This window comes from Drechmeria coniospora, chromosome 02 (genome assembly GCF_001625195.1).
Source record: "Drechmeria coniospora strain ARSEF 6962 chromosome 02, whole genome shotgun sequence".
Lineage (NCBI taxonomy): Eukaryota > Fungi > Ascomycota > Sordariomycetes > Hypocreales > Ophiocordycipitaceae > Drechmeria > Drechmeria coniospora.
Window position 1 is genome coordinate 7,801,813 of NC_054390.1, and position 27,406 is coordinate 7,829,218.

At 56.7% G+C, this 27,406-nt stretch overlaps 13 protein-coding genes across 13 annotated transcripts; 6 read left to right on the plus strand and 7 right to left on the minus strand.

The window, feature by feature from the left end:
- Positions 1 to 237: 237 nt before the first annotated feature.
- On the plus strand, positions 238 to 2,302 carry DCS_05259 (uncharacterized protein; the record flags this gene model as incomplete). The annotated part of the gene is made up of 2 exons (XM_040802565.1): positions 238 to 2,061; positions 2,114 to 2,302. The coding sequence occupies 2 exons, from the start codon at positions 238 to 240 to the stop codon at positions 2,300 to 2,302; spliced, it is 2,013 nt and encodes a 670-aa protein (XP_040657598.1).
- A 312-nt stretch (positions 2,303 to 2,614) lies between these two features.
- DCS_05260 (mitochondrial ATPase inhibitor) lies at positions 2,615 to 3,046 on the minus strand (the record flags this gene model as incomplete). Its single annotated transcript, XM_040802566.1, has 3 exons — positions 2,615 to 2,654; positions 2,722 to 2,853; positions 2,925 to 3,046. 3 exons carry the CDS (start codon positions 3,044 to 3,046, stop codon positions 2,615 to 2,617), a joined length of 294 nt encoding a protein of 97 aa, XP_040657599.1.
- A 2,302-nt stretch (positions 3,047 to 5,348) lies between these two features.
- Positions 5,349 to 5,672, plus strand: DCS_05261 (uncharacterized protein; the record flags this gene model as incomplete). Its single annotated transcript, XM_040802567.1, has 1 exon — positions 5,349 to 5,672. The coding sequence occupies one exon, from the start codon at positions 5,349 to 5,351 to the stop codon at positions 5,670 to 5,672; it is 324 nt and encodes a 107-aa protein (XP_040657600.1).
- A 205-nt stretch (positions 5,673 to 5,877) lies between these two features.
- Positions 5,878 to 6,954, plus strand: DCS_05262 (TH14-3-3; the record flags this gene model as incomplete). Its single annotated transcript, XM_040802568.1, has 5 exons — positions 5,878 to 5,938; positions 6,007 to 6,313; positions 6,395 to 6,636; positions 6,696 to 6,766; positions 6,820 to 6,954. The coding sequence occupies 5 exons, from the start codon at positions 5,878 to 5,880 to the stop codon at positions 6,952 to 6,954; spliced, it is 816 nt and encodes a 271-aa protein (XP_040657601.1).
- A 449-nt stretch (positions 6,955 to 7,403) lies between these two features.
- On the minus strand, positions 7,404 to 7,988 carry DCS_05263 (DnaJ domain protein; the record flags this gene model as incomplete). Its single annotated transcript, XM_040802569.1, has 1 exon — positions 7,404 to 7,988. The coding sequence occupies one exon, from the start codon at positions 7,986 to 7,988 to the stop codon at positions 7,404 to 7,406; it is 585 nt and encodes a 194-aa protein (XP_040657602.1).
- A 457-nt stretch (positions 7,989 to 8,445) lies between these two features.
- On the minus strand, positions 8,446 to 9,059 carry DCS_05264 (uncharacterized protein; the record flags this gene model as incomplete). The annotated part of the gene is made up of 3 exons (XM_040802570.1): positions 8,446 to 8,481; positions 8,555 to 8,615; positions 8,674 to 9,059. 3 exons carry the CDS (start codon positions 9,057 to 9,059, stop codon positions 8,446 to 8,448), a joined length of 483 nt encoding a protein of 160 aa, XP_040657603.1.
- Positions 9,060 to 9,427: 368 nt separating this feature from the next.
- DCS_05265 (pre-mRNA-splicing ATP-dependent RNA helicase PRP28) lies at positions 9,428 to 11,602 on the plus strand (the record flags this gene model as incomplete). Its single annotated transcript, XM_040802571.1, has 1 exon — positions 9,428 to 11,602. One exon carries the CDS (start codon positions 9,428 to 9,430, stop codon positions 11,600 to 11,602), a length of 2,175 nt encoding a protein of 724 aa, XP_040657604.1.
- A 194-nt stretch (positions 11,603 to 11,796) lies between these two features.
- On the minus strand, positions 11,797 to 15,416 carry DCS_05266 (valyl-tRNA synthetase; the record flags this gene model as incomplete). Its single annotated transcript, XM_040802572.1, has 8 exons — positions 11,797 to 12,203; positions 12,257 to 12,788; positions 12,838 to 12,871; positions 12,922 to 13,381; positions 13,436 to 14,452; positions 14,507 to 15,136; positions 15,210 to 15,311; positions 15,386 to 15,416. 8 exons carry the CDS (start codon positions 15,414 to 15,416, stop codon positions 11,797 to 11,799), a joined length of 3,213 nt encoding a protein of 1,070 aa, XP_040657605.1.
- A 721-nt stretch (positions 15,417 to 16,137) lies between these two features.
- Positions 16,138 to 17,767, plus strand: DCS_05267 (uncharacterized protein; the record flags this gene model as incomplete). The annotated part of the gene is made up of 3 exons (XM_040802573.1): positions 16,138 to 16,322; positions 16,395 to 17,230; positions 17,286 to 17,767. The coding sequence occupies 3 exons, from the start codon at positions 16,138 to 16,140 to the stop codon at positions 17,765 to 17,767; spliced, it is 1,503 nt and encodes a 500-aa protein (XP_040657606.1).
- A 965-nt stretch (positions 17,768 to 18,732) lies between these two features.
- DCS_05268 (uncharacterized protein) lies at positions 18,733 to 20,094 on the minus strand (the record flags this gene model as incomplete). Its single annotated transcript, XM_040802574.1, has 6 exons — positions 18,733 to 19,172; positions 19,232 to 19,379; positions 19,438 to 19,504; positions 19,560 to 19,618; positions 19,903 to 19,989; positions 20,047 to 20,094. 6 exons carry the CDS (start codon positions 20,092 to 20,094, stop codon positions 18,733 to 18,735), a joined length of 849 nt encoding a protein of 282 aa, XP_040657607.1.
- A 2,208-nt stretch (positions 20,095 to 22,302) lies between these two features.
- Positions 22,303 to 23,451, plus strand: DCS_05269 (putative mannosyltransferase required for complex glycosylation; the record flags this gene model as incomplete). The annotated part of the gene is made up of 1 exon (XM_040802575.1): positions 22,303 to 23,451. One exon carries the CDS (start codon positions 22,303 to 22,305, stop codon positions 23,449 to 23,451), a length of 1,149 nt encoding a protein of 382 aa, XP_040657608.1.
- Positions 23,452 to 24,162: 711 nt separating this feature from the next.
- DCS_05270 (ubiquitin-conjugating enzyme E2 4) lies at positions 24,163 to 24,801 on the minus strand (the record flags this gene model as incomplete). The annotated part of the gene is made up of 2 exons (XM_040802576.1): positions 24,163 to 24,488; positions 24,603 to 24,801. 2 exons carry the CDS (start codon positions 24,799 to 24,801, stop codon positions 24,163 to 24,165), a joined length of 525 nt encoding a protein of 174 aa, XP_040657609.1.
- Positions 24,802 to 25,376: 575 nt separating this feature from the next.
- DCS_05271 (uncharacterized protein) lies at positions 25,377 to 27,250 on the minus strand (the record flags this gene model as incomplete). Its single annotated transcript, XM_040802577.1, has 2 exons — positions 25,377 to 26,591; positions 26,726 to 27,250. The coding sequence occupies 2 exons, from the start codon at positions 27,248 to 27,250 to the stop codon at positions 25,377 to 25,379; spliced, it is 1,740 nt and encodes a 579-aa protein (XP_040657610.1).
- Between the last annotated feature and the right edge of the window lie 156 nt (positions 27,251 to 27,406).

Sequence of the window (27,406 nt, forward strand, 5' to 3'; positions counted from 1 at the left end):
TCTGCTCCACGCGTTGCCCAGTAAGTACTGCTACGCAAGTGCATCACAAAAAAAGCTTCGGCAACGAGATCGCTGCCTCGATCATTCACCCCGGGGCATCTCATCACCTCGACATCGGACACTTGATCCATCCATTCCATTCCACCAGGCATGGTGGCCTTTTGAAACTTCGATTTCTTCATTCCTTGATCCCCCTTGCCTGCAAACTATCGTCGGCACGAGTCGACCGACGGCGTCATGTCGTTCACCTTCAAACCCGTGGGCACATCGAGCGCGTCAAATGCCGACTCGACGGCAACAGCAAATGCTCCTGCCAGCAACATGTTTGGCTCAGCTGCCGGTGGTGGTACCCCGGCGTTCTCGTTCGCAAGTACGGGCGATGCATCTGCTGGCAAGAGCACCACCACTCCGAGCAACACGGGCTCCGTGTTTGGGCAGCTGAGCAGCGATACTGCCACGGCACCAAAGACAGATGCCAACCTTTTCGCTTCCAACACGCCTCCTGCACCAGCATCTGGAGGTATATTTGGAGGCTCCGGCACAACGACAAGCACTCCGACATCCAACATGTTTGCGGGCGTCGGCAGCTCGAGCGGCGGAGGCCTGTTCGCATCCCAGGGCAGTGCTCCCCAGGGCCAAGCGACGACGTCAAACTTGTTCGGCAACACCGACAAATCTTTGTTTGGAAAAAATACCGACGGTTCAGGCAACACGCAAGCCGCTGCAGCAGCCACTCCTGCGAAACCCTTTCTCGCCCTCAACTCCACAACGCCGGCAGGAGCACCGCCCGCAAATTCGTCCAACGCTGGCACGGGCGCGATGGGAAGTGCGGCATCAATGCCAAACGCAGCCAACGCGCCGAAGCCGACTGTTGCTCCCTCTGCTTCTGGCCTTTTTGCCGGAACCCCGGCAGCTCCCAGCGTACCCGGTAACGGAGGCGGACTTTTCGGTGCCAAGCAAGCTTCGGCATCGGGGGCGACTTCTTCTGGGCTCTTTGCCGGTGCCGGGAGCAGCTCTACTCCATCCACCACAGCAGCACCGGTCGGTGGTGCTAAGCCTTCGGCAACCTCCATGTTCGGCGCTGCACAAGGTACACCCGCCGGTGCTGCACCCGCCAGCGCTGCATCCGCCAATGCTCCATCGTCGGCGGCGGCGGCCGGGGGGCTTTTCAGCGCTGCCGCTGCCACCAATTCGGCCCCTTCTTCCACGCCTGCCATGGCGGCACCCTCGGCTGGAGGACTCTTCGGCAGCAAGCTAGCCGGCCCTGCAACGGCAGCTTCTTCTGCCACCCCGGCAGCAACGTCGACGGCTGGTGGCTTGTTTGGCAACGCCCAGTCGTCCACTACCAGTTCACCCGCACCCAAACCTGCGGGTTCGCTCTTCGGCGCAGCTCCTGCCGCCTCGCAACCTGCGCCGGCGGGCACGACGACGTCGTCCGCCGGGCCGACGACTTCGGCCCCCGCCGCCGGTGGCTTCTTTGGGGCCAAGCCATCTGCAGACAATGCGGCCACGAAAAAAGACGGTTTGAAACTTGGCAGCCAGACTGGCTCGACGGCGGCGGCGCTTGGTGCCTCGACAAACGGACCGACATCTCAAATTCCTCGACTTAAGAACAAGACCATGGAGGACATTGTCACCCGGTGGGCGTCGGACCTTTCCAAGTATCAGAAAGAGTTCAAGGAGCAGGCCACCGTCGTGTCGAAGTGGGACAGGAATCTGGTGGAGAACGGTGAAAAGATTCAAAAACTCTACCTGGACACGTTTGAGGCCGAACGAGCCAGCCATGAGATCGAGAGACAACTTGCAGGGGTTGAAAGTCAACAGGACGAGCTGGAAGCTTGGCTCAACCGATACGAGTCCGAGGTCCAGGAAATGTTCGCAAAGCAGCTTGGCTCCGGCGAACAGCTTGCCGGACCGGATCAAGAGCGCGAGCGGACCTACAAGCTAGCCGAGAAGCTGACGCAGCAGCTTGACGAGAAGTCGCGGGACCTCTCCAAGATGGTCAAGGAGATCAATGACATCTCCGGAACACTGACCAAGGGAGCCAAGGCGGAAGACCCTGTAGGTTGAAGCCGAATGACGGAATGCCGCTCATGCTAACTCGGCGATACAGCTAAGCCAGATTGTCCGTGTGCTGAACGGTCACCTCACCCAGCTGCAGTGGATCGATTCTAACGCCTCGGCCCTGCAAGCCAAGGTGTCGGCGGCACAAAAGTCGGGCAGCACGCTGGGCAGCGGTTACGCGGCCGGAGACAGCGACGCGGCCGAGAGCTTCTACCGGTCGTACATGGGACGTCGATAGCATGGCTTTTGATGGAGAGGTTTCATTTTGGCCTTTGCCGTCGTGCGGGGGAGGAGTTACGGGGTGTGTAGCAGCACAATACGGGTATCAATCATGCGATACGATGAAGCAAATGGTACTCTGCAGAAGCTGGACCTATTCTACGCACTCGGGGCCATGGAGAGATCATCGCTCACCAGCTTCGAAACGGCCAAATGCAGGCCCTGGGTCGTCCAATTCGCGTACACTATCTGCATCATTTGTGGTGACGGTAGAAACGTCTTGCCACCGCCAAGATTATATGATACATATTTTGTCGAGTTTCGTCCAGACCTAGTTCTGTTCGCCACCCTGCTCCTTGGTTATCTCGTCACTGCGTGGCCGGAGTCAGTGTCTGGTGTGCAGGCGGCACGTGGTAGCGCGGAAGGGGGGGGACGAACATGTGCTTGGCGAGACGCTCGAGGTGCTGTTGCTGCTCGGTGAGCTTCTTCTTGAGCTCCAGGAGCTTCTCCTTCTCGCGCTGACGGATGGCGTAGTCTTCGTTGGCGCGTTCACGTCTCTGGAAGGCATCACTGCATTTCCGCTCTCGTTAGCTCACGCCCACCACTGGTTGATATGATGGGTGAGGGTTAGAAAAACGCACCCTTGGCCACCTGTCTTGGGGGGGGCGCCAGTGTCGCCCTGAGCCATGGCTCGAGTGGTGGTGGACAAGGCCGCACGAAGGGGACGGGTGACCGCCCTCGCGGAAAAGGTAGTGCGGAGCATGATGGGCGATGTCTGATGGTGGTAATCGGAGGAGGAAGAGAAGGAAAGAATTGACGTCGAATGGGCCTCCGGGGGTGGAAGAAGTGGGTGCAATCGAAGGCGTGGGGAGCACAAGCTGGTATGGCCTGACCTGGGTGCTTCGCCGCAAGTGTGAGTGGATAGATGGGTGGATGAGAAGTGGCTAGTGAGCTACCTCGGGATCTGTGGCTAGTGGTGGCGAATGAAGCTTTCGAGTATTACTGTATTACGTGTACAATTATTACTGCAAGCATTATCCGTACTTGTACTTACTAGGAATTAAGTACTCCGTAAGTACTTGTACTGTACTCCATACAGTAGATAAATACTTACAAGAACATGTACATTCATGTAAGAAATGCTAGGCACTTGTACTGTAAGATCCTCCGTAGGTTTGTCTCTGCTGGCCCGGAGTAAGAAGCAGTACGGAGTACGGACGGAGTTGTAGAATTGAGATGCTTCTATACCTAGTATTATAATGTTCTTCGTACTTGTACACGTCTTAGACGTACGGAGTACGGAGTGCACGTGCAATACTTGGGGCTTGTAGCTGGAGGGCTTTTTACAGCTACAACTATTACTCCGCACACCTACTGGACTTGGTACATCTAAGTACTAGGTACTGTAGGGGTACAGTGTTATTAAGTACCTAAGGAGTACTCCCCTCATGCAGTATTATTGCTGCGCTGTACGGGGTCCCTACGAGTACCTCGCCGATACTCGTTTTGTGTGCTGATACAGGTAGGCATACTCTCGTACTCGTCGTTTATTGCCGAGCTGTGTTAATGCATGACAAATTCCCTCGTTGCCAAAAACTGTACCGTTTGTTTGTGATGCGGAACAGTACTTGGGTAGGGAAATGGACGGCATTCCAGGAGAGGTACTCCGAGACCTGAATCAGATCCGGTGGTTCGTCATGGACGACCTCCGAGTGCATCACCTTCATGGAAGAAAGTTGCGTAGAATGATCTCTTATTCCCATCCGAACAAGGTAGCGGCGGCATACACAAAGGAGAGGAGGTGAGAGAACAAGGAAACTGGGCGTCCCCCAAGTGAATGCATCAATGCAAGGTAGATCGCGGTCGATGTGGTTTTATGGATCGCGCCACCGGAAGCCGTCCTCTATGCTCTCGCTCGTACATGTATGCTGCAAAGTATTGGAATATTCCACTCCGTGTAATCGCGCATGCGCAATCGCTCTGTGGCCATGACTGCAGGAAATGGTACACATGTACGCATGGGTCGTGTATGGTGGCCGCTTTATGAAGGACTTGGAGATCAGTAATGGTGGCAAATCATCGTTTAGCTATATCAACGACAACCCTCCACCAGGCATCTGTGCATACAATTAATAATACTACTTACTTATACACATGCAAACAAGAACGCAGAGGTAGAGCGAGCAGACTTGCACGAGGCCGTTGGAGCATCGGAGTACGTGTACGTCGATCACCTGTGACCCTCGAGAGTCCAGGGTAGGTTGAGGTACGTGTCAGCGGAGACAGGGAGCCAGGCTTCATCGAGGACAGGGCGTGACAAGGAAGAAGTACCCCAAAGTACTTGTACTTACAGTACATGCGCATTCAAGTATACAAGCAAGTACATGTACACTAAGTACTGTACCCATGGAACACTGGGAGTTTCGGAAAGGTACTGGTACTTGAGGCCATTGCCTTCTTCGCCCGGCATGTGAGGCTTTTCCGGCGGGGCTTGCCGTACCGATGTACTGGTACTCATCCATGCCTGGCCGAGTGCGGCGCGTTACTTGCGTGAGCGAAGCCCCTCCCAATGAGGAGTTGGTCATCCCTGCAGAAAATTGTACCCGAACTGGACAGGACTGGAAGGGAAAGGGCGATTTGGGGACAGGAGTCCTCGTTACCCACAGCACACTTCACTAGGCGCATTGCATCAGTACTTGCGCCGCACGCAAGGAACGGTACGTGTACAAGTACCTACGCTGACCTCGCTCAGCGCTACCTACCTGCCGCTGCTCGTTCCGGCCTCCGTCCCCCAAACCCCTTCCCACTTTCCACCTATCTCTACCTCTACCTTCCACCGCCACGCTTCTTCTTCCACTCATCACGAAAACCGTCTCCCAACAAAAGATTCATCCGCCATCCGCCGCGCCCGCGCACCGTTGTCCCTTTCTCGTCCGTATTTACAATCCTTTTCGGTTCCAAAACCTCTCGTCTTGTTCACGAGCTTCCGACTCGGTAAGTTTTGCTTGCGTGTCCTACCTGCCTCGTCCCCTGGCGCACCGCACCCCTCCCTCCCCTCTGTCGTCATGGTGCTCCTCCGCTCCCTCGGACGAGATTGGCACAGCAATAATGGCCGGCCTGCCCCCGTGAAGCCGGCATCAAGACTTGGCCGCATCGAAGACCACGTCGTCTCCGGGGCACCCGAATTCGTCTCGCCCGCGAAGGAGGGGACGGGCAGCGCCTACGTTCAACCGTCGTCAAAGCCTCGTGGTCCCCCTCCCCCTCCCCCACCACCACCACGGCGACGGGCCTCACCGTCGGGAGCAGGGGCGGATTCCGCGGCGACACATGCTCTCGGCCTGCAGCGACGCCTTGCCTGGCGCTCTTCGCCGCAGCCAGTGCTGCGTTGATGGGGTCGTCGGACCACGAGGCTTGCGGCTGCCACATGGCCTGTTGCGCTGCATCCCTGCGGCTGGCTCCAGTTCCACCATCACGCAATTCCCGTGCTTTCTCGTCAGCCGCCGTCCAAGAGGGCTCATTGCCGGCGAAGACGCGCCGATGACGTGGCAAACCTGCTGACGTCCCATGTCCGTCCAGCTCAATCTCATCGCCAAAATGGGTCACGAAGATGCCGTCTATCTGGCCAAGCTTGCCGAGCAGGCTGAGCGCTATGAGGGTAAGTCATCCGTCTCACCCATCTGCTTAGCGGCAGCCGCCATCGCGCTGACGCCTCCGCCACCACAGAGATGGTCGACAACATGAAGATTGTCGCTGGTGAGGATCGCGACCTCACCGTCGAGGAGCGCAACCTCCTCTCCGTCGCCTACAAGAACGTCATTGGCGCTCGCCGCGCCTCTTGGAGAATAGTCACGTCCATTGAGCAGAAGGAGGAGTCCAAGGGCAACTCGTCCCAGGTCACCCTCATCAAGGAGTACCGACAGAAGATCGAGGCCGAGCTCGCCAAGATCTGCGACGACATCCTCGACGTCCTTGACAAGCACCTGATCCCCTCGGCCAAGTCCGGCGAGTCCAAGGTTTTCTACCACAAGATGTGAGTTGCGAAGCCTCGCCCCCCTCGCCCTCTGCCGTGCCGAGTCTCTCCGTCGGCGACGCGTGCTGACGATGAGATCAGGAAGGGTGATTACCACCGATACCTCGCCGAGTTCGCCATCGGTGACCGCCGCAAGGATTCCGCCGACAAGTCTCTCGAGGCGTACAAGGCCGCCACCGAGGTTGCCCAAACCGAGCTGCCTCCCACCCACCCCATCCGCCTGGGACTTGCCCTGAACTTCTCCGTCTTCTACTACGAGATTCTCAACGCCCCCGACCAGGCTTGCCACCTGGCCAAGCAAGCCTTCGATGATGCCATTGCCGGTAAGACGATGCGACCCCTTCGAGGTCATGACGTTCGCCATCTGACGTGCGCACCGCAGAGCTCGACACCCTCAGCGAGGAGAGCTACAAGGACTCGACCCTGATCATGCAGCTCCTGCGCGACAACCTGGTACGTACCGCAACCGGTGACGGTCGTCGAGGGCGAGGACTAACTCCCATCAGACCCTCTGGACTTCGTCCGAGGCCGAGACCACTGGCACCGCTGGCCAGGCCGAAGCTCCCGCCAAGGAGGAGACCGCTACCGGAGCTGCCGAGACGGGTGCTTCCACCGAGGAGGCCAAGGCGGCTGCTGAGTAGATTTGACACGACTGGGACCTTCAACAAGGCTTTGATCACACTGGTATAGGGCGGGCTGGTGTCTACGGAGTGGACGGAAGACGTTGGTTTTTTTTTTGATCAAGAGCTTCGGCATTGTTTAGGCAAACCCGCGCAAACGCAACGTCAAGTGATGGAACGACTTTCCCCAACGGACTGCAAGGAGACCCGAAGAAGAGCATTTTGACGTTCTACCTCTAGACTCTAATGCGTGACCGTCTGGACAAATAAAAAATTACTAAAATTGCTTTTTTATACACTCAATCATGCATCCAGATTGACGCGTGACTGGCTCCTCGTCGACGCTGCGAGAGAGAATGACGACGGGAGAAGCCGGCCGTAATGGTTCGATGATGCGGATTTCACTCATCGACGTGCGGTCGACGCATCCGCCACATGTCACGGCTGGTGTGCATAAAACATTCCCTTTGTCAGCTTTTTGCATTACTTATTTCTTGGTCTTCCATCACAGCGAAATGAACGCTGAGCCATAGGCTACAGTCCTGACATCCCACCATGAGTACCCCTTCCGTCTCGACTTCTATCAAGTCGTCTTCGTCAAACGAGTATCCTCTATCGTTCCCACAGCGACAGGACCGGTACCAGCGTGCCTCATTGTCGTCAAAAGGCAGGTCGTCGAGGTCCACATTTTCGACGCCTGTCCGGAAGCGCGCCTTTCCCGGGGAATATTGGGAGAGGGAGAGGGTGAGGGAGGAGTCGTAGGCAGCACGCTGGGTGGGTGAGGAAAGGACGGCGAAAGCTCGGCTGATCTGGTCGACAGAATAGGTTGCTGTTATCTGACCAGATGTGGGTGAGCAAGAGAGTGAATTTTTGGTAGAGCTAGATTTATCGGGGTGATGACGCAACAAGGCCCGTCTGTACGCTCGTTTTATCATCATGGACGGGTTTGCAGTAGAGGAGTCGAGGATGGAGGGGTCGAGACCGAGGACATCGTAATGAGAAGCCGTAACGTCATCCGGGCGCTCACCCTCGGCAGAAGCATGAGGGGCGGCCATGAATACGGAAGGAAAGCAGGGAGCTACAATATCAGGTTGAGAGGTGCAACCGCAGGCAAACTAGTGAAAGTAGAAGTGGTGATAAATGCATAGTTCCAAGGCGTCACCTACGTCACGTGACGTTCATTAAGCTCGTCCGAATTTCCATCTGATCCATCAATCCGCTGGCCAAGTATTCTATAGACTTGTATAAAGAAACGACGAGGCCTGAAAAACATGGTATTGCATATGCTTATAATAATGCGTGTTAGCAACCCTGGGCACTGGCCTCTGTATTTTCACCCAAACATAGAGTTGCTCTTTCTGCTGGGAAGCAATGGGAATTGGAAGACAATGCAATGCACAGCTTGGGCAAAAAGAGGTACATTTTTGAGCTTGTAATGCATACGTAATACATGGGAATATATACAATGCTTGTGAAGTGAATCTACCAAAGCATCTGGGTACGGAGAGTGGCTTATTTTGGAAACTTCGTCCAGTTTCGTTTCCCGATCTGGAGCACAGAATCAGCAGCTTGACCCAAGATAATGCTGGCGAATAAATAAATAAATCAAAAGACGACTTACTCTCTTCCAGGCTCTGATAAGCTTTGGCATCTCCAACATGGCCTCTCTCCTCTTCTCCATCCTGGGTGGAAACTGTTAGCGGGCGGAGGCAGGATAATATCTGACGGGCTGGAACGTACTTGGCAATCATGTGCCTCTCGTGGATGTGTCCCTTGACTCTTTGTCCGACGCCTGTGCCCTTGACTCTCAAGCCGTGCTCGATGCGGTGTGCAAGCTTGTACTCGGTGCCCTTGGTTGTCTCGGGGAGCAGCGACTCGACGCCGTGCTCGCGGGCCATCTGGACGAGTTGGGCCTGGCGCCTATAAGAGTAGACGGGATCTTGCCACTTGCCCGTAACCGGGTGCTTGTAAAAGCGAAAGGGGTTTGGGCGCTGCTCCTGGTGCGGAGTTGGGCTCGCAGCCGCTCTTTCGGGGAGGATGGAAGCAGGAGGCCAGCGGGCGAAGAAGCGCTGGAGAGGCTCTGGCAGCGTCTTGGCAAGACGGACAAGTTGTGAAGGGGAGGCCATCGCGATCATGGGCCGTTGCCAGGCTGCTGTTGCCGCAAAAAAACGACAAAGGCTCCAGCAGAAAGGAGAAGGAGGGAAGGGATCCGGGCTTGAATATTCAATCGAGGCCGATGCGTCGATGCTGCTTGTCCAAGAAGTCGACTCCTGCAGGCTGCGGACCCGCCGAAACGGGTGGGCCTGATTGGCCGCTGCCTGCCAAGCTGCGAGGCTCTGAGCCACTAACGTCTCGGCAAGTGAGCAATCCATACGGAGTAGGAGTAGCCTTGACCAACGTCCTCGGGAAACTTGCACCCAGCAACATTCGTCCCATCCGCTTTCTCCCCCCGTCCTCACGGCCATTGTCTGGAGCGAACCGAGATACTACAAGAATGCCTATAGATCTCGATAAGCTATTGAAGGAAAAGCGGGCAGCTGAAGCGGCCTCTGCTAAACCTCGCTTCATCCCCAAGGCTGAGCGCGAGCGCTTGGCGGCCGAGAAGCTCAAGAAGGAGGAACAGGACAAGAAGCGCAAAACGGTGGAAGAAAGCCATCGGAAGAAGGAGGAAGAAAAAAAATGGGAAGCACGGTCACATACCGCGCCGTCGACCAATGGCGTCTCCCACAGGTCAAACCAACAGGTCCCGACCGGACCGCGGTCCATGAATCAGCAGCAACAACAGCAGCCTAGCCGTGAGCCTTCGACGAAAGGGAACAAAAAGTCAAGCAAACCACTTGGCGACAAGCAATCGGCCGAAGACATTGAAGCGTCCCTGCTGCGATCCCGATACCTTGGCCCTCAGGTGAACCAACAATCCAACTTTTCGGCGAAGAAGAAGCGGATGCGGACGACGGAGAAGAAGTTCAACTTTGACTGGGATGCCGACGATGACACATGGAGAGACAACGACCCCCTATACACGCAGCAGAGCATAAACCGTGGCGGTGCCTTCACCGGCGTCGGCGGCGAGTTTGACGCCGAGGCCGAGCAAAGAGCACGGAAGCGAGCGCGCATGATCGAGGAGCGGGATCCCGAGAATGGCAAGGAGCGAGCGCAGGGCATAATGCAAGACTTTTACCGTGCTCGTGACAGGGCGAGGGAAAGAGCCGAGAGGACTGGCTTAGGACGGCACTGGTCGGAAAAGAAGCTTCTCGAGATGCGCGAACGAGACTGGAGAATTTTCAAGGAGGACTTTGGCATTGCCACAAAAGGAGGCAGCATACCGAACCCTATGCGAAACTGGGCCGAGTCTGATCTCCCATCTCGGCTGCTCAAGATTGTGGACAAAGTGGGATACAAGGAGCCGAGTCCGATTCAGCGAGCGGCGATCCCCATCGCGCTACAGGCCCGCGATCTTATCGGCGTTGCCGTCACTGGTTCCGGAAAGACGGCAGCCTTCCTCCTTCCGCTGCTCGTCTACATCTCCGACCTGCCGCCCTTGACCGAGATCAACAAGAATGATGGCCCGTACGCCTTGATCCTTGCCCCGACTCGAGAGCTTGTCCAACAGATTGAGACGGAGGCCATGAAGTTTGCCAACCCGCTCGGATTTCGTTGCGTGAGCATCGTAGGTGGTCACGCACTGGAGGAGCAGGCGTACGCCCTTCGAAACGGTGCCGAAATTGTCGTCGCCACGCCGGGCCGCCTTGTCGACTGCATCGAGCGCCGACTCTTAGTCCTCTCCCAGTGCTGCTACGTCATCATGGATGAAGCCGATCGCATGGTAGATCTGGGCTTCGAAGAATCCGTCAACAAGATTCTCGATGCACTTCCCGTCAGTAACGAGAAACCGGACACCGACGATGCGGAAAATGCACAGCTCATGAAGGGCTATCTTGGCAGCCAGCGATACCGCCAGACAATGATGTACACGGCCACCATGCCCACCACGGTCGAGCGTATTGCCAAAAAGTACCTTCGTCGTCCAGCGATAGCGACGATCGGTAACGCAGGTGAAGCTGTCGACACGGTCGAGCAGCGCGTCGAGCTCATCTCCGGCGAAGACCGTCGCAAACGTCGTCTTCAGGAGATCCTCACCTCCAAGCAGTTCGTTCCGCCCATCATCGTCTTCGTCAACATCAAGCGCAACTGCGACGCCGTTGCCCGCGACATCAAGTCTATGGGCTATTCGGCCGTTACCTTGCACGGCTCCAAAACGCAGGAGCAGCGAGAGGCGGCCCTGGGATCGGTGCGCTCTGGCCAGACCCAGGTACTCGTGGCGACCGACCTGGCCGGTCGTGGTATCGATGTTCCCGACGTCTCCCTCGTCGTCAACTTCAACATGGCCACCAACATCGAGAGCTACACTCATCGAATCGGTCGTACTGGCCGTGCGGGCAAGAGTGGTGTGGCCATTACCTTTCTGGGCAACGAAGACGCCGATGTCATGTATGACTTGCGCCAGATGCTCACCAAGAGTTCCATATCCAAAGTGCCCGACGAGCTAAGGCGGCACGAAGCGGCTCAGTCCAAACCGGTGCGAGGTGGAGGCGCATCGAGAAAAGACCAGAGCGTTGCCGAGCGCGGCGCCGAGGGAGGTGGTGGCAAGGGAAGCTGGCAGCCGTAATGAAATACCCATTGTTTTTGCCATCTATAACCGAAGCGACAAGGCGAGGATCATTTTACTATCCAATGCATCCACCCCGAGCCAACATGAACACATGACTGTTATCTTGTATTTCTGCAGCACAATTCGCGAAGCATCATTTGACGGTCTGCATGCGACTCTCGGCGCTGCTTCATATCTTGACTTTAGCTACTCTACTCGAGCTTCAGCTGCTCAAACTGCTTAATAGTCTCCTCAAAGCTGCGCTCTTCCTGCTTGGCATCGGCCAGCTTCTGCTGGTCAGCCTCCTGCACGGCTGCCGACACCTTCTCCTTGTAACCAGCATCCGCAAGGATCTTCTCCTGCTTCTTGACGCTCGCCTTGGCCTTGTCAAGCTTCTTTTGCGCCTTGGCGATTTCGGCATCCATGTCGACGCGGCCCTTGACGTACAGGAAGACGGCAGCATTGGTCGAAACTGAATAGGCGACGCAACCGGCGGGCCGAGGGGCGTCAGGCCCGATGACCGTAATGTTCCGAACGGCCTTGCCGCTAAGTGACTTGATCGACGAAGCCTCGTTGTTGCACGTCATCAGGGAGGTCTCATTGTATGCCTGGATTGTGACTGCTCGGGCATTAGCGTTGGCGCCAGTGCAAACTGTTGCGGGATACACATACCCTCGGCATCAACCTTCAGTGCGTACTCGGCCATGAGCGATCGAGCAGCCCTTGTGCAGCCCAGGACGAGCTCATAGGCAGCTTCCGACGCGGGATCATCGAGAACAGCGTTGTACTGCGGATACTTGGCCAGCATGATGGACTCGGTCTTGTCACCCGGCCTCCGGGGCATCCTCTGCCACATCTCCTCGGTGATGAACGGCATGAAGGGATGAATCAGTGTCAAAGCACCCTCGAGAGCAGTATACAGCGTCTGGATGGCTGAGTTCCGTTCCTCATCGGTGCCGTCACGAATGATGGCCTTTGAATTCTCGATGTAGACATCGCACAGCTCACCGTACCAGTAACGGTAGACGAGGATTGTTGATCGTGAAAACTCACGGTCGGCGAGAGCCTGGTTCAGGTCCTTGGCGGCGCTGTTCATCTTGTGAAGAATCCACCGCTCGGCCAAAGTTTTTCCTTTCACGGCGCCATCTTTGGACGGGACGAAGTCTTTGGGAAGGCTGCCCAGAACGTACTTGGTAGCTTGGAACTGTCCTGCTGTCAGAGGGGATGAGCATCGAGCAAGGGGGCTAGCTTACAATCTTATTGCAGAACTTTCGGTACCCGTGGATGCTACTCCTGTCAGCAGGGCGTTGAAGTTCATGCGGAGAGGCTCGACGTACACCTTGACATCCAGGTTGATATCTCCGCCACCTGTGGTTGCGTTGATCATCGTGAAGCGCAGGGCATCAGCACCGCATTGGGGAATGCCGTCGGGGAACGCGGTCTTCTGGTACTTGGTAGCCTTTTGGACTTCGCTGGGATCAAGATTGCCCATGTGAAGTTTCTCGTGCAGCTCCTCCAGTTTGATGCCTGAAATCACATCCAAGGGGTCGATGACGTTGCCCAGACTCTTGCTCATCTTCCTGCCCTCAGAGTCACGGACGAGACTATGGCAGTAAACCTCCTTGAATGGAATCTTTCCAGTCATCTTGAGGCCAACGGTGATCATGCGGGCGATCCAGAAGAAGAGAATATCCCAGCCCGTTTCGAGAACGGATGTGGGATACAGAGTCTCCAGATCGTGTGTTTTCTTAGGCCATCCCAAAGTGCTGAACGGCCACAGTGCAGAAGAGAACCAGGCTAGTTGCGCGTTAGCATCCGGGCTTGGCGGCCATGGAGTGATGAGAAACCTACTGTCCAGAACGTCTGCGTCCTGTTCGAGGGTAAATTTCTTTCCGGGAAGAGCTGCGGTGGCCTTCTTCTCGGCCTCTTCCTGTGACCGTCCGGAAAACCACAGCTTGTCTTCGTGGATATCGCCGGAGCCCCCCTCAATTCTGGCGAAGTAGACGGGGCATCGGTGTCCCCACCAGAGCTGTCTGCTGATGCACCAGTCGTTGATGTCCTCGAGCCAACGGAAGTAGCTCCTCTCGGCAGTCTCTGGGCGAATCTTGATCTGGCCGTCACGAACGACCTTGATCGCCGGCTCAGCCAGTTCTTTCATCCGGACCCACCACTGTGGCTTCATGATGGGCTCGATGATGTCCTTGGACTTGTCACACAACGGAACCTTCATAGGATTGTCCTTCTTGTCCACATAAAGACCCTTCTCCTTCAGGGCGTCCTGAATGGCGTATCGAACGTCGAAACGTTTCTGGCCCTTGTAGGGACCCGCATTCTCGTTCATGAGACCGTCGTCCGTCAAGATGTTGATAAACTCGAGGTTCTGCCTCTGACCGATCGCGAAATCGTTCGGGTCGTGGGCGGGGGTGAGCTTCACAGCGCCAGTACCAAACTCCATGTCGACATAATCGTCGGCAACGATGAGCAGCTTGCGCCCCTCGATGAAAGGGTGGATGGCGTGCTTGCCAACGAGATGCTTGTACCTTTCATCCTTGGGATGGACGGCGATGCCAGTGTCACCAAGCATCGTCTCGATACGGGTGGTGGCGACCTCGAGCGTTTCATCAGATCCCTCGATGGGATATTTGAAGTGAACGATGACACCGAACTCAACCTTCTTCTCGTATCCGGGGACATCGAGGAGGGTGCGGCCAGCGAGCTCCTTGTTGACAACCTCGAGGTTGGAAAGGGCGGTGTTGAGCTTGGTGCACCAGTTGACGAGCCGGTTCGCTCGATAGATGACGCCCTCCTCATGGAGCTGGACGAAGGTTTCCGCAACGGCAGCGGATAGATTGGCATCCATGGTGAAAGCTGCAGGGTGTTAATGGGCGTCATAAACTTGCGAGGCGCGCTGGGGCCACCAACCTTCCCGGCTCCAGTCAAAGGAGCCACCCATTCGTGTCAGCGCCTTGTTGATTCGCTTGTGGTAGTCTTCCTTCCATTCCCAAACCGTCTCGACGAATTTCGTTCGTCCGAGATCGTGTCTCGTCTTCTGTTGCCGCCTCCACAGCATGTTCTCGACAACGCTCTGGGTCGAGATGCCAGCGTGGTCGCAGCCGGGAAGCCAGAGAGTTGTCTTCCCATTCATGCGATTCCATCGGATCATGACGTCCTGAAGCGAGTCGCCCAGGGCGTGGCCCATATGCAGCGAGCCAGTGACGTTGGGCGGAGGGTGGACAATGACGAAGCTGCCGGCTTCCTTGACCTTGCCGTCGGCGGTGAATTCGGGCTTGAAGAATCCCTTCTTCTCCCACCAATCATACCAGGCGGACTCGACGGCGATGGGGTCGTAGGCCTTGAAGTTGGCATCTTCAAACGGTCGGATGCGCTTCTTCTCACCGACAGGTGTATCCTCGACATACTCCGGAACGATCTCCTCCTCCTTCTTCTCCTTTATCTTCTTCTCCTTGGCTGGGTTGGCGGCCAACTGCGCTGCCTTGGCCTTTTTGGCTTCAAGTTTGGCAGCCTTTTCTGCTCTTTTGCGGTCCTTCTCCACTGCCACAGATACCTCCCGTTAGTGATACGACACGAGCCTGTTTGCATGACGGTGCCGTAGATGACAACTCACACTCTTTTTCAGTCTTCACCTTTGGCGCAGCGTCTTGCGTCGTCTCCGCTGGGACCGATGACGGGACTTTCGTGCTCTCTGCCAAGCCCTCACTCGCGCCAACTGCAGACCGGACAAGGAAAATTTGTGAGCGACGAAGAGATTGAGGATTGCGAGGAGGGAAAGGGAGCTCATACTCGGGTTTCCGCGCCCACTGTTGGTTGCCATGGTGGCAGGACGTGAGGTGTTACGCAGTGGTCGTATTGGCGAGACAGAACGCACCCGAAGTGCTCTGACAGCAAGTCTGAACGTCGTTCTGAACACCTGTAGCTGAAGCCCGTTGGAAATGGGCTTCCGTCACCGTTCTTGGTAGAGGATATAGAAGAAAAGAGTCTTGCCGGGGTGACTCTTGCAGGAGGCTAGATATCACCAAGCACTAAATTTCGAGTCACAGCAGACTGCAAGGCAAGGCAGTGGGGGCTTCGATGAAGGTGGGGGGGGGGAGGGGGAGGGGCTAAGGTACAAGTATGTGCTTGTAGGTGAGGGGTGAAGGAGTGAAGGGGTGAGTGAAGGGGTCAAGATAGCAACAATACCAGTTACACCGTACTCCGTACGTACTAGGTACTTACTTAGGTACTAGGTACTGTATTAACAGTACAGACGCAGCGTTGCAAGTGCAGTAGCTGTACCTACAGTACTCCGTACATGAAGAATACAGGGGCTTCCGGGGCAAGGCTGTGACCCTCCAGCCACAACAACCGAACAAGCCACATACTGAACAGCCCAGCAGCCAGTGAACGTACAAGTACTGTACAGCTATGCAACTATTACAGTACGGAGCCTTATTAATACTGTACTCCTTAGTGCTGTGCAACTACTAGCCTGCTTGCAGGTATCATGAGAAAGTTGCACCTATTTACCCTTTTGTCCGCCTAATACATTGAACCACATGCATTGCCCAGCAGTTGTTACCGAATCGAAAAGCCATGATGAAGCCCCGAGTACCCTCTCTGAGTATGTCACGGTCCCCGTGCTCCGTCCTCCGACGGTGTTCAAGCACTCGCCACGAGAGCCAGACAGAGCAGTCTCGCTTCTCCTTTTTCTTGCCCGCGCACAAAGAGGTATGGCCATGATGTGAATTGAAAGTGGCAAATCTCATGATAGGTAGGGAGACAATGCAGACTTCTTTTTCAAACTCCAAAAAAGGCAACTGCCCGCCAACCCTCACGGCCACGATGCTGCTGCAATCCTCGCAACTCCAGACTTTGCAAGGGCGTTTGAAGACGGTGCATTTATGGCAGAATTCGCCAGATTACTATCTGGATCCCAGAAAGTTGGCGAATTTCATGTTTTGTGCGCCATTGTCGATCAGATGGCGCCGGCGCTTGGAGAATCTGGACAGATGCGAGGTTTCTCGGTTGTTCGTGGCAAACTGGACGAGACACTCCCAGACCTATGGCTGCCATCACCGCCAAGAGCAAGAGAAGACTCCGATTCTGTTTCGACCCTCACATTTCATCTCGGAAGCCCTCGGATTACGTTACCTCTTGCGAGAACCACTTTTCACAATAGTAGAACGTCGACCTTGCTCGCTTCCCGTTTCGACATGACAGAACCGTCGCCCATCCTTCGCCAAAGTTGCCAGAAATCCTCGCAGCGTATCATTTTATCGCTGCATAGGAAGCTGCACTCGACCAACGACTTGGGTCTTTGGGCCCCCTTGTGCCCCATTACCCACGCACGCGTTGTGGCAGATGGGTTCGGGAACATCATCCGGGGCATTGAAGTCAACGGCAAAAGGGAACCTGCATCCACGGAACTCGAGGATTCCGTGAACACAATGTTCAAGAATAGGTCGGCATCCGACATCGCACCGGGGCCCATGGGAGTTTGGGCCATGATCAATTCCGCCGTGGACCTTGACAACGCTCCTGACCCGGCGCGTTCACTGCTCGGAAAACCGGCGACACGGGATGAAATCGAGGTAATGGCGCAGTACCTGGAACAGTCGTATGGATCTGGCGGACGTCTGTTCCAGATATGTAAGTATTATGAGGCTCTACGTTGAGGGGCGCAAATCTGACAGCCATTCTCTAGTGAGCGGCGGCGGCGGCTGGGGTGCGAAAAAGGGGCTTCTGTCCATTGACCCTCAGAGAACCCATTTTGCCTTGTCGGAAGAAGAAGAGATGAAGCGCTTTTTCCAGACTATGGATCGTTCAAGTTTTGCGCCTCCGGGCTCTCAGATCCAGTTCTTCATGCCAGCACCTGCACCTCCTCAAGACACTGCCGCTTCCTGTTCGGGCATTGTATTTGGCGTCCCGCGAAACGACGAGTACGCAGAAGGAGAGGCAGAGGTGGCGGAATCTGGATTTTTGGTTGATGACCATTTTGGCGCTCTTTCAACCCAAGGTGTCTTCATTTCTGGTTCGACTGATCCGGAGACTGGACTTTTGGATGAATCCAAACTGAGTGTTCCGAACGCGCGAGTTTATGTTGTGAAGGACAAGAAAAAGGGTGGACTGCTCCGTTCCATAGGAACGGAACGACTAGCGGATGCTGCGGCAGCGACTTTGATATAGCCACAAGGCGATACAAGCCGGTGTACGGTATCTGCGATGGACGATGATGCTATTCACACTCAGCGTACGGCTACCCCACTTCCGCATCCACCGGTCAGCCATCACCTCAGCAACACCCTCAAGGACCTCTGTTACGCTACAGCCTCAAACCTTGAAGCAGCTCCTCACTCGACGACAAAGCACATCTTCAGCGACGACGCTGGGCGGATACTGCGGATGTCGCGTCCACCAAGGCGAATCTACGACGGTCTGGAACCGACGAGATCGCGTTTGGCCTAGGGGAGGAAACATATAGATGGCGCCTTTCAGGACCCGAGTCTTGTCGTGCCTGGATAAATTCTGAGCACTGCTGAACGAGGTATCGTTTCTAGCACAAAAGACCGCTGTTCTACCCAGCAGCAACAGAGCGAAATCTTGCCAGGACCCAGCTGCATGGAGGATGAAAGGACTGGGGCGTTTCGGTAGCTACAAGGGCAATTCTGATGACCGTGGCCGATCATCAGCATCGCGATGCCCATTCCCCACTCGCCCCTCGATACGTCATCCCCACCTCGGGCGTTGCAACGGCGGAGACGATCATGGTTGAGCAAAGTCGGTAGAGTACGGAAACCACCACGGTCGGGTTGCCAGCGTCGTTTGATCACGAAAAGTTCATTTGTGGGGGTGTAGTGATGGTGTTTTATGTACTTTCGTATTCGGCTGCCCCTTCAACAGCTTGACACGGGCCAATGAACAGTGAACAATCCAAGTCAGCGTGTTGCCGCGCAACTCCCTCAGCAGAGTAGGGTCCTGCTGAACAAAAGGTCGGTCATGAGTGTCCTCAATTGCCGGCCAAAGGGTGTTTCGTACATGCCGTGAGCATGTCACACTGTATATTCCTATTCCCAAGCGGCCGCATGACGAGGGCCGAAGCTATGATTATCTGAGATCGTGACGCACACCGTCGGGGCTGATATTCCAATGACTCATTCGATCATGTCGACGTCGTCGGGCCCGACCGCTGTAGTAGTAGTGGTGGAAGCACCGGCTCCAAAATAGTCTGCCATGTCCGCATCAAGCTCGTCTTGCGTCTTCCTCGTGCGTGTATGGGTTCGGCCTCCTCCCCTGGCGGATTGGTATCCTTGCTGCTCCCTGGCACCGACCTCTCGCCTGAGGCCCGGACGACGGCCGCCGCGAGAATATCGGGGCGCCGGACTCCTGGAACGGCTGCCGCTGCCCGGGATGTACCTGTCAATTCCCTTGCGGGCTGCATCGTCTTCGTCATAACGCCGGCGAGGCGACACGGAGCGCGTCTGGCGGCCGGGGATGGAAACCCTCTCGGACAGCGGACGACCAGGCATCACGGCCGTGTCGAATGGGTTCCGCGCCGGACCAGAGGGAACCAGGTTGAGGCGAATCGGTTGGCCTACGCCGGTCGTCAGCGTGGGGTTCCCGTCGAGGGTGGGAAGGAGACGGGCAAAGTACCATTGGCGTTGGCGCCGTCAAATTGACGGATGGCCTCCTGCGCATCGTCCATCGATTCGTACGTGACATATGCTCTGCCTTCGGAGCGTCCTGCGCGATCGAAGAGCAGCTGTAGCCGTACGACCGGACCAATTCTGGCGAAGAGCTCCTACGATTAGGTTCGGAATTAGCCGCCAGGGTGGCCAGGAAGGACAGGGTATCCGCACATCCAGATCTTCCTCGGTCAAGTCGTAATGAATGTTCTCGACCCGGAGCTTCGCGGCCCTCGGGTGGCTGGGGTTGACGCGTTAGGAGGAAAAGGGGAGCAGTGATCAGGGCAGGAAAGAACCCACGTGCGATCGGGGGATTCGCGCCGACGCCGGGACACAGGGCCTCCTCGGCGAAAGCCTAGGGTCAATGGTCAGAGAAAGGCACGAGAACGAGACGGGAAACTCGTACTATCATCGTCGTAGCGATCATGGACCCATTCGCTGACGGATCATCTTAGCAGGCACGTCGCCGGGTATGGAGCGATGATCGATTCGTCTAACCTGTCGATGGATCGGGGTTCGTTTCGAAAACTCTGGTCGCGCAACGGCCGGGCCCTGTCAGCCAGCGCTTTCGGCTTTGGCCCTGCTCGACCTGGCCATGGCTCCGCGATGACCGCGATGGACGTGGAAGCGCAAGCTCACCTTTCTCACGCCATCCCGAGGGGACTCGATGCGGTCGCGACGACGGTCACCGCCGCCGCCGCGCCGGTTCCGGGAGCCGCTGCTGCGCTTAGGATGTCTGTCAGGTCAAGTGCCAACGACAGGCAGCCGGGCCGAGTTGCTCACGGTCTCGGCAATGATCTCATCGAGACCTCGGTCCATCTTGTCGGCCATGCTGGGCGAAGATGCTCGGACGACGTGGCGGACGTGTAGGTTCGAAGGCAGGGGAGAGTGGTGGCGACGCCGGGGAAGAGAAGCTTGTCCTTTCAAGTCGTGCTCCTCATGCGGCTGGGATGACGATTTGCTTTCCACGTACGGAGTAGACGTAGCCTGTCCACTGTGCAATACTTGCAGTCAAATGTTGACGCTTGAGGTCTGCTGCGAGGATGAATTGATGGTAATTAGTGGGCCAATTCGACCAGTTAGGTGAGCGGGCCCAGTTAGGCAGCCAGCTCAAGTAGGAGTACTTACAGTACAAGTAATAATACGGAGTACTTACGGAGTACATTTCGATGTATTTAAGTACTCCGTACGGAGTAATGTATACTCCGTAATGTAAGTATACTCCGTACTCTGTACTCCGTGAAAGCATGTACCGGTACTTCAATGCTACGTGCATTGGGTGGACCTGGGTGTGCTTGAGACTTGAGTACAGTAACAGGTACCTCTTGGGAGTATATTACTTGAAAGCAGAGTACTGTACTTACAGGTAAGTACTTACAGTACGAGAAGTCCGTACAGTACTTGCAGTGATTAATTAATTACTGCACAACCTGTCACTGAAGCTGCTTGACAATGGACAAAAAGGTGTGGGACGGGGAGTGACATGGATGCTCCGACAACCGGGGCGCAAGCTTAGTACTTACTTTAACATTAATACTTGCAGTACGGAGTACTCCGTACTTACTTAGATATGCCTCGCCCTTCCCTAGACCTACGTCGTGCATTACTTGGGAATTGAGGCTATCATTTGGAAAGAAAAGGGCGAGGGAAACAAGCTGGATGACGGTACGTCTTTGCCTTCCATTTGACTGGTTACCCCCGTCAATCTACATTGTCCGAAGAATAGGATAATTGATCCGCTGGCGAGGTGTCTTCTTGCTGATCCCCGTACTCTCTGCTGCTGGCTTCGATTTAGTGATAGCATCAGCAAAGTGACGGGACTGTACATGTGCAGTGCAGTATTAGTACTGCTCATACTCTGCATGTAGATGTACTTTAAGTACTTGCAACTAAGTACGGAGTAAGTACATGTAGGTACGGAGTACAGTACCTTGGTGCTTGAATGAGGGCATGGGGGGGAAGGCTAAGCGGCCCGAAGATTCTCCGCCGCCTTGCTTCCAATTCCGTACTGGACTACGGAGTATTACTGAGTACGGAGTACTAATACTTAGTTGTACAGTACTCCGTACAGAGTGGTGGACTACGGAGGATTAGTCAAGTACTGCAGTACTCCGTACAAGTACTTATTGTACTTATCACAAGTATCAGTACTTACGTACTTACACTTACCTGTTCTTGTGTTTGTGGTTCTTACGGAGTAGGTAATTAGGTGCATGTATGCGCCGACAAATGTACAGTATCGTACACAAGGTACTCAACACTGATTGTACTGTACGGTATTAGAACAAGGAAATAGGTGAAAGACAAAATATACTTACTCATGCACGTACATGCATGTACTGAGAATGTACTGTACTTGCGACATAATGTGTGTGAACGTCCGGTACGGGTAATACCTCATCACAACGTGCGAGTATTGTCCTCCCAACTGTACGTGCAAGTGCTCCGTGCTGGTAGCCAATGCGGCAAAGCCACAAGTCTGTCCGTAAAGGCAAGTTTACTCGTACGGTACGGAGCAATACGGCCCTGTACCCCATCAGCATAACTAGGTATTAAATTGATTGATGCCCTCGAGCAGCTCTCCAACAATATTCAGCTTAGCTTCTCTCCCCTGGCCGGCCAGGTGAAACCGTTGTCCAGCTTGTGCCTACCAGTAGCTTGCGACGTGGCAAGGGAACGGGCAACATCGCTCTCCCACCTGCCCCTCCCTAGCTTGTCTGTCGACTTCACGCTGCTGGCCTTTTTTTTTTCCTGCGAGCCACTGCCGCATTTCCCACTAGCCGGATTTCGTCGTCCCCGTTCGGAGGCCATTTCGTCGCATCGGCCACCTGCCATCCGCATCCGCATCTGCGTCGACTTTTTTACCCTCCTCTTCCCTTCCCGTCGCCGCCGCCGCCTCCTCCCCTCTCGCTCGGCCATTCTGCCACGTGCGCCGTCACCGTCCAAGGCATCGTCGATGCCGCCGACCCCCTCGACGTGAATACATGCCCCCGACGACGACCGCCGCTGCGTGACGACGCAGCCTCCACCGCCGCCTCCATGGCTCGACCCATGGGGTCCGTCCGCCTCAAGAAGGCGAGCCCATGCACCCTCCTCCTCGGTGCCATCCTGTGCATCTTCATCTTCATCTTTCTCGTCTCGCCCTCCAAGTCCGGCCCCATCAGCCGCATCCCTTCCTTCACGGCCTCGCATCACCTCTCGCCCCCGACGTCGCCCTACAAGAAGCAGAGCTCCCGATCGGCCAACGACCTGAAGCCGCCGCCCGTGACGCGTTACAACCTCAACAAGGTGACGGTCACGTCGCAGCCCATCAAGAACCGCGAGCACATCCTCGTCCTGACGCCCATGGCACGCTTCTACCAGGAGTACTGGGACAACCTGATGAAGCTCGACTACCCTCACGAGCTCATCACCCTCGGCTTCATCCTCCCCAAGACGAGGGAAGGCAATGCCGCGACGGCCGCGTTGCAGAAGCAGATCGAGAAGACGCAGAAGCGAGGCGACGAAAGGCACCGTTTCAAGAGCATCATCATCCTGCGCCAAGACTTCGACCCTCCCCTCGCTTCCCAGGACGAGAGCGAACGGCACAAGCTGTCCAACCAAGGGATACGGAGGGCGGCCATGGCCAAGGCACGCAACTCTCTGCTCTTCACCACGCTCGGCCCGTCCACCTCGTGGGTCCTCTGGCTCGACTCGGACATTGTCGAATCCCCGCCCAGCCTGATCCAGGACCTGGCCCAATACGACAAGTCCATCATGGTCGCCAACTGCTTTCAGAGGTATTACAACCAAGAGCGCAAGAGGATGGACGAGCGGCCGTACGACTACAACAACTGGCAGGACAGCGACATTGCGAAGCAGATGGCGTCGTCCATGGGCCCCGACGAAATCCTCCTCGAAGGCTACGCCGAGATGGCCACCTACCGTACCTTGATGGCTTACATGAGCACGCCCGACGGGGAGAAGAACCTCGTCGTTCCGCTCGATGGCGTCGGCGGCACCGCCTTGCTCGTCAAAGCCGAAGTCCACCGCGACGGCGCCATGTTCCCACCCTTTGCCTTTTACAACCTCATCGAAACGGAGGGCTTCGCGAAGATGGCCAAGAGGTTGGGCTGGCAGCCGTATGGGCTGCCCAACTACAAGGCAAGTGATTCAATCCAGCCAACTGCTGGCGCCGATTCGAGCTAACACGCATGGCCACAGGTCTACCACTACAACGAATAAGCGAATGCCCTTTCTTAAGTGTAGGCCAACGAAGGATCCCCACGTCTCTCCCATCCCGCCATCTCCGAGGCCGTCACAGTGGTTGACGTTGTCCGGCAGTGTCGACACTGCCGCGGACCGCCACAGCAAACCTATACGGTCGACCGACCGCAGCGCGGCGAATCATCGTTCTTTTGTGCAAACACGTGATGGAACAACCCTGACCGCTGCTAGAGGGGGAGGGGGGGTGGTGGGATGGAGGGACATGCAGGCGTCACCGAGCCTTGATCTTCATGCACCCAATGGTGGTGGTAAGGGCATCCTCTCTCCTTCGTAGCGTCGGCAAACCTCGTTCAATGCCCTAGTTTATTTCGGCTTCTCATTCCCCCTCCCCAGAGATACATGTGCAAGATTGGAGATGGGCCCGGAGGTAGTGGGAGGGGAAGCTGGTGACATGGTGTGTGTGTTTATGGGCTGGATTATGATAGACAGTTGCAATATTTCGACAATTTTACACCCCCCCCGCCCGCCAAAGCGATGCCCGCATACGCTCCATGCATGTTTTGCAATGCCCAGGGGCGCAATGACAATAGTCCACCATGCCGAAGAAAATACTCGTACCGCAAGAAGGAGTTTGGTGGTTTTGCCTCGTGCCCAAGCTTTGGTTCCATCGCCCAGAGAGTTCGACGACGCCCCTCATTGTCCGTCGTAGCGTCCCCCTTCTTCGGCGCACCAGCTCTCGACAAGCCTGCGGGTGCCGAGGACGTCACCTTGACGCAGCAGGGCGGCGATATCGACGTTGAGCGGGGAGTCGGTCTCGGGGCAGCTGAGAAGCATACGGATGGCGCGGACGCACTCGAGGATGCTGTAAGCGGGGGTCCACGCATCCTTGAGCAGGTCGAGACATATTTCACCCGTGTGCAGCGCGATGTTGGGGTGCACAATCGCCGTCACGAACTGTATCTTGGGAGGTTGGAGAGGGTACGCGGGGGGGATGCTGACTGTGAGCAACCAGCGGCCTTCTGCAGACGGCGACAGGGACAAGCGTTAGCAGCCTCGGACTTGGCAGCAACGTGACTTTGGGCGGGCGGGGATGAGGGAGGAAGGGAAAGGAGTGCTAGAGGGGACGATCGCACCGTCGTATCCGCAACCGACGCCGCGTCCGTTGATGACGGCCTGCCACTCGAGCAGGTTTTCCTCCGAGATGGGCTCGAGCCGCTCGATGCCCTGTTCTTGAGGCTGCTCCTTGCGCCATATATCGAGCTCCTTGATGAGTCGCTTGGTGGCCGTCTTGGCGGAATCTCCGCCGGCCGAAGCTTTGCTGCCTGATGACATTCTCGGCTGCCAGTGGGCGACGCCTGTCTGAGGCCCAAGTCCGTTCAGAGGCCGACGTTTCCTAGGTCAAGTACGAATCTAGGTATATTTGTGCGTATGATGTGCGGGCAGCGATGCGTCCGTTTCTGCTATCGTCTTTTTTATGCCTATGCACGCATATACGGGAATCTAGTGACGAGTCGACTGAGCTGTGGTCGTTAGGGGTTGGGGTTTTGGGGTTTTGGGGGGGGGGGGGGGGTTGATGGTATGAGATTATTGTGGCTGGGAGTTCAAAGGAAACGTTCGTTGGTGGTGTTTCTTACATGGGTAGTGCGGCTCTGTGACCTGTGACCTCTCGGCACAGAGAGCTGCCGCGCTGGCTGGGATACGGCGGGGGCGATGCCGAGGCAAGGCCCAATGTTCTTCGGCAACTCGCCATCAGCACAAATGAAATAACTTCTGTCGCTACGCAACACCCGTCACGGGTTCGAGCGTGGAAACATCGATGCGGCAGAAACATTTGCTAATGACTAGATGAATATTACTACTCTACGAGATATCAATACGACGACCGAACGAACCCCACGGCACCTCCCTCACTTCTTCTTGCGTCTCCCTCCCGGCATCGGCTTTCGCTTGACCGGTGACGATGACTTCTTCTTGGGCGGCGTCTTCGAACCGCGCTCCGGCGAAGCCTCGACCACGATGCCCACGTCTCTTCCCCTCCCCGGCGGCTCCCGAATGCGCACTCCGTTACCGCGGTCGTCGGCGGCGGTCCCCTCGCTTGTCCGACTGCTGTCGCTGGTCTGGTCGTCGCAGCTACGGCGCTGGGACCCCTGTCGGCTAGACGATGGAGACGAAGCGACGAGCCCTCGACGGCGGCCGTACGACATGACGGCCGGACCCGAAGCATATCGCCTCGAGCTCGCCGGAGCGACGTTGGGATAGGACGCCGGAGAAGCGCCGGTGAGGTACTGAAACGGGTCGACCTGAGAACGCGAGGAAGAATAATCATCGCGGTTCGAGGCTCGAGAGGCGTGGCGACGAGGACCGGACTCGGAAACGTGCCGCTTGCTCGGCCAGGCGTGCGTCTCCTCGTCGCGGCCGTTCGGGGAGAAGGCACGGTCTTCGTGAGGGCGACTGTGCGGCGTCGACGACGTGGTTCCGGACCGCGGCCGCGTGCGGGATGACGAAGGAGGCGGGAAATAGCCCATCCGAGGATAGGCTTGCATCTCCGGTCCCTCGGGAAAGGATTCTCGCCTCGGGCGTATCGATGCGGTGCTCAACCTCTCCTTGCGGGAAATGGGTGCCACCTGCGAGAGGGGGACGGCGATGCGGTGCTCCTTCCTCCCCTTTTTCCTGGCGTCACCGGCCATGGCCGAGTTCCGCCTCTGCCTCTCCTCCTCCTCCTGGATGCGCTGTCGTCGTCGGTCGAGCGCGGCCAGCTCCTCCTTGTTGAGCTTGACCTCGTCCCTGCCCTTGGCTCGGGCGCGGCCGATGCGTTGCAGCGCCGACCGGACCAGGGCTTCCTCCATGTCGTGAACGGCCGGCGTGTCGGCGTCGTCTCCGTAGACGCCGCCGACGTCGTATTCATACTCGCTGATCGAGGCCGAGTCGATCACCTCCCCCTCGTCGTCGTCCGATTCTCCGTAACCGCCCCAGGGAGCGGCCCCTCCATTCTGCCCCCCCAAATCCACGCCCGTGAACTGAAGGGAATCGCTGCTGATGCGCATGCTGCGTCGCAGCAGGGACAGCCCGCCGTCCTGCGTGTCGGTCTCGTCGTCGTCGTCGTCGTCGTCCGTGTAGAGTTCCTCGACCCTGGGGTCATCACCCCCCCAGAGGCCGCGGTGCGCTGCGTCCCCGTCCGTTTTCCTCCGCCCGCGGCGCCTCGATGGTCTTCCCCATTGGGGCGCAAATTTGGGAGCTCGCGGCCGACCACTTAGACCGCCTCCCCGGAAAAAGCCTCATCGATGGGCTTGTCCATGAAGGAGGCGTGGCCGATGATGGCCACGCCGGAAGCGCCGATGAGCCACAGCAACGTCGAAAAGGGCGAAGCGATGAGGCCCAGGGGGATGGCGACGATGAGCAGGCCCGTGTAGAGCTGCGACGAGGTGGCGCGGAAGGTGCCGAACTCGAGGTCGCGGCCTTCGAGCCGGCCGATGAGGAACATGCCGGCGATGACGAGCACGATGTCGAAGAGGAGGAGCCAGTTGGTGAGCAGGGCGTAGAGGCTCAGCATGGCGAAGACGACGGCATAGTTGGTCGAGAAGTGGCTCAGGTTGTAGTTGACGCGGGACTGCACCTCGCCAAAGTTGGCCGGCTTGGAGAAGCGCTTGAAGTCGAAGAACTCGGAGACGGAGCGCAGGTTCGCGAAGCGGCCCGAAAGGGGACCGGAGCGGAAGCCTTGCAGGCGGTCGCTGAGGTTGAGGCGCGTCGACAGGACGTCGAGCGGGATCTGGATGCGAGACATGATGATGATGCTTTGCCGAGATTTCTTTCGAAAAAGATGCGCCTCGAGATTTGGCGAAAAGGGGCGGGGGAGCTGAGGCTGGTTGTTGCACAGTCGATGTTTTGAACAGGGACAGGGTTCCGGAACCTTTTGATTGGTGACCGGGGGGATGGAGAG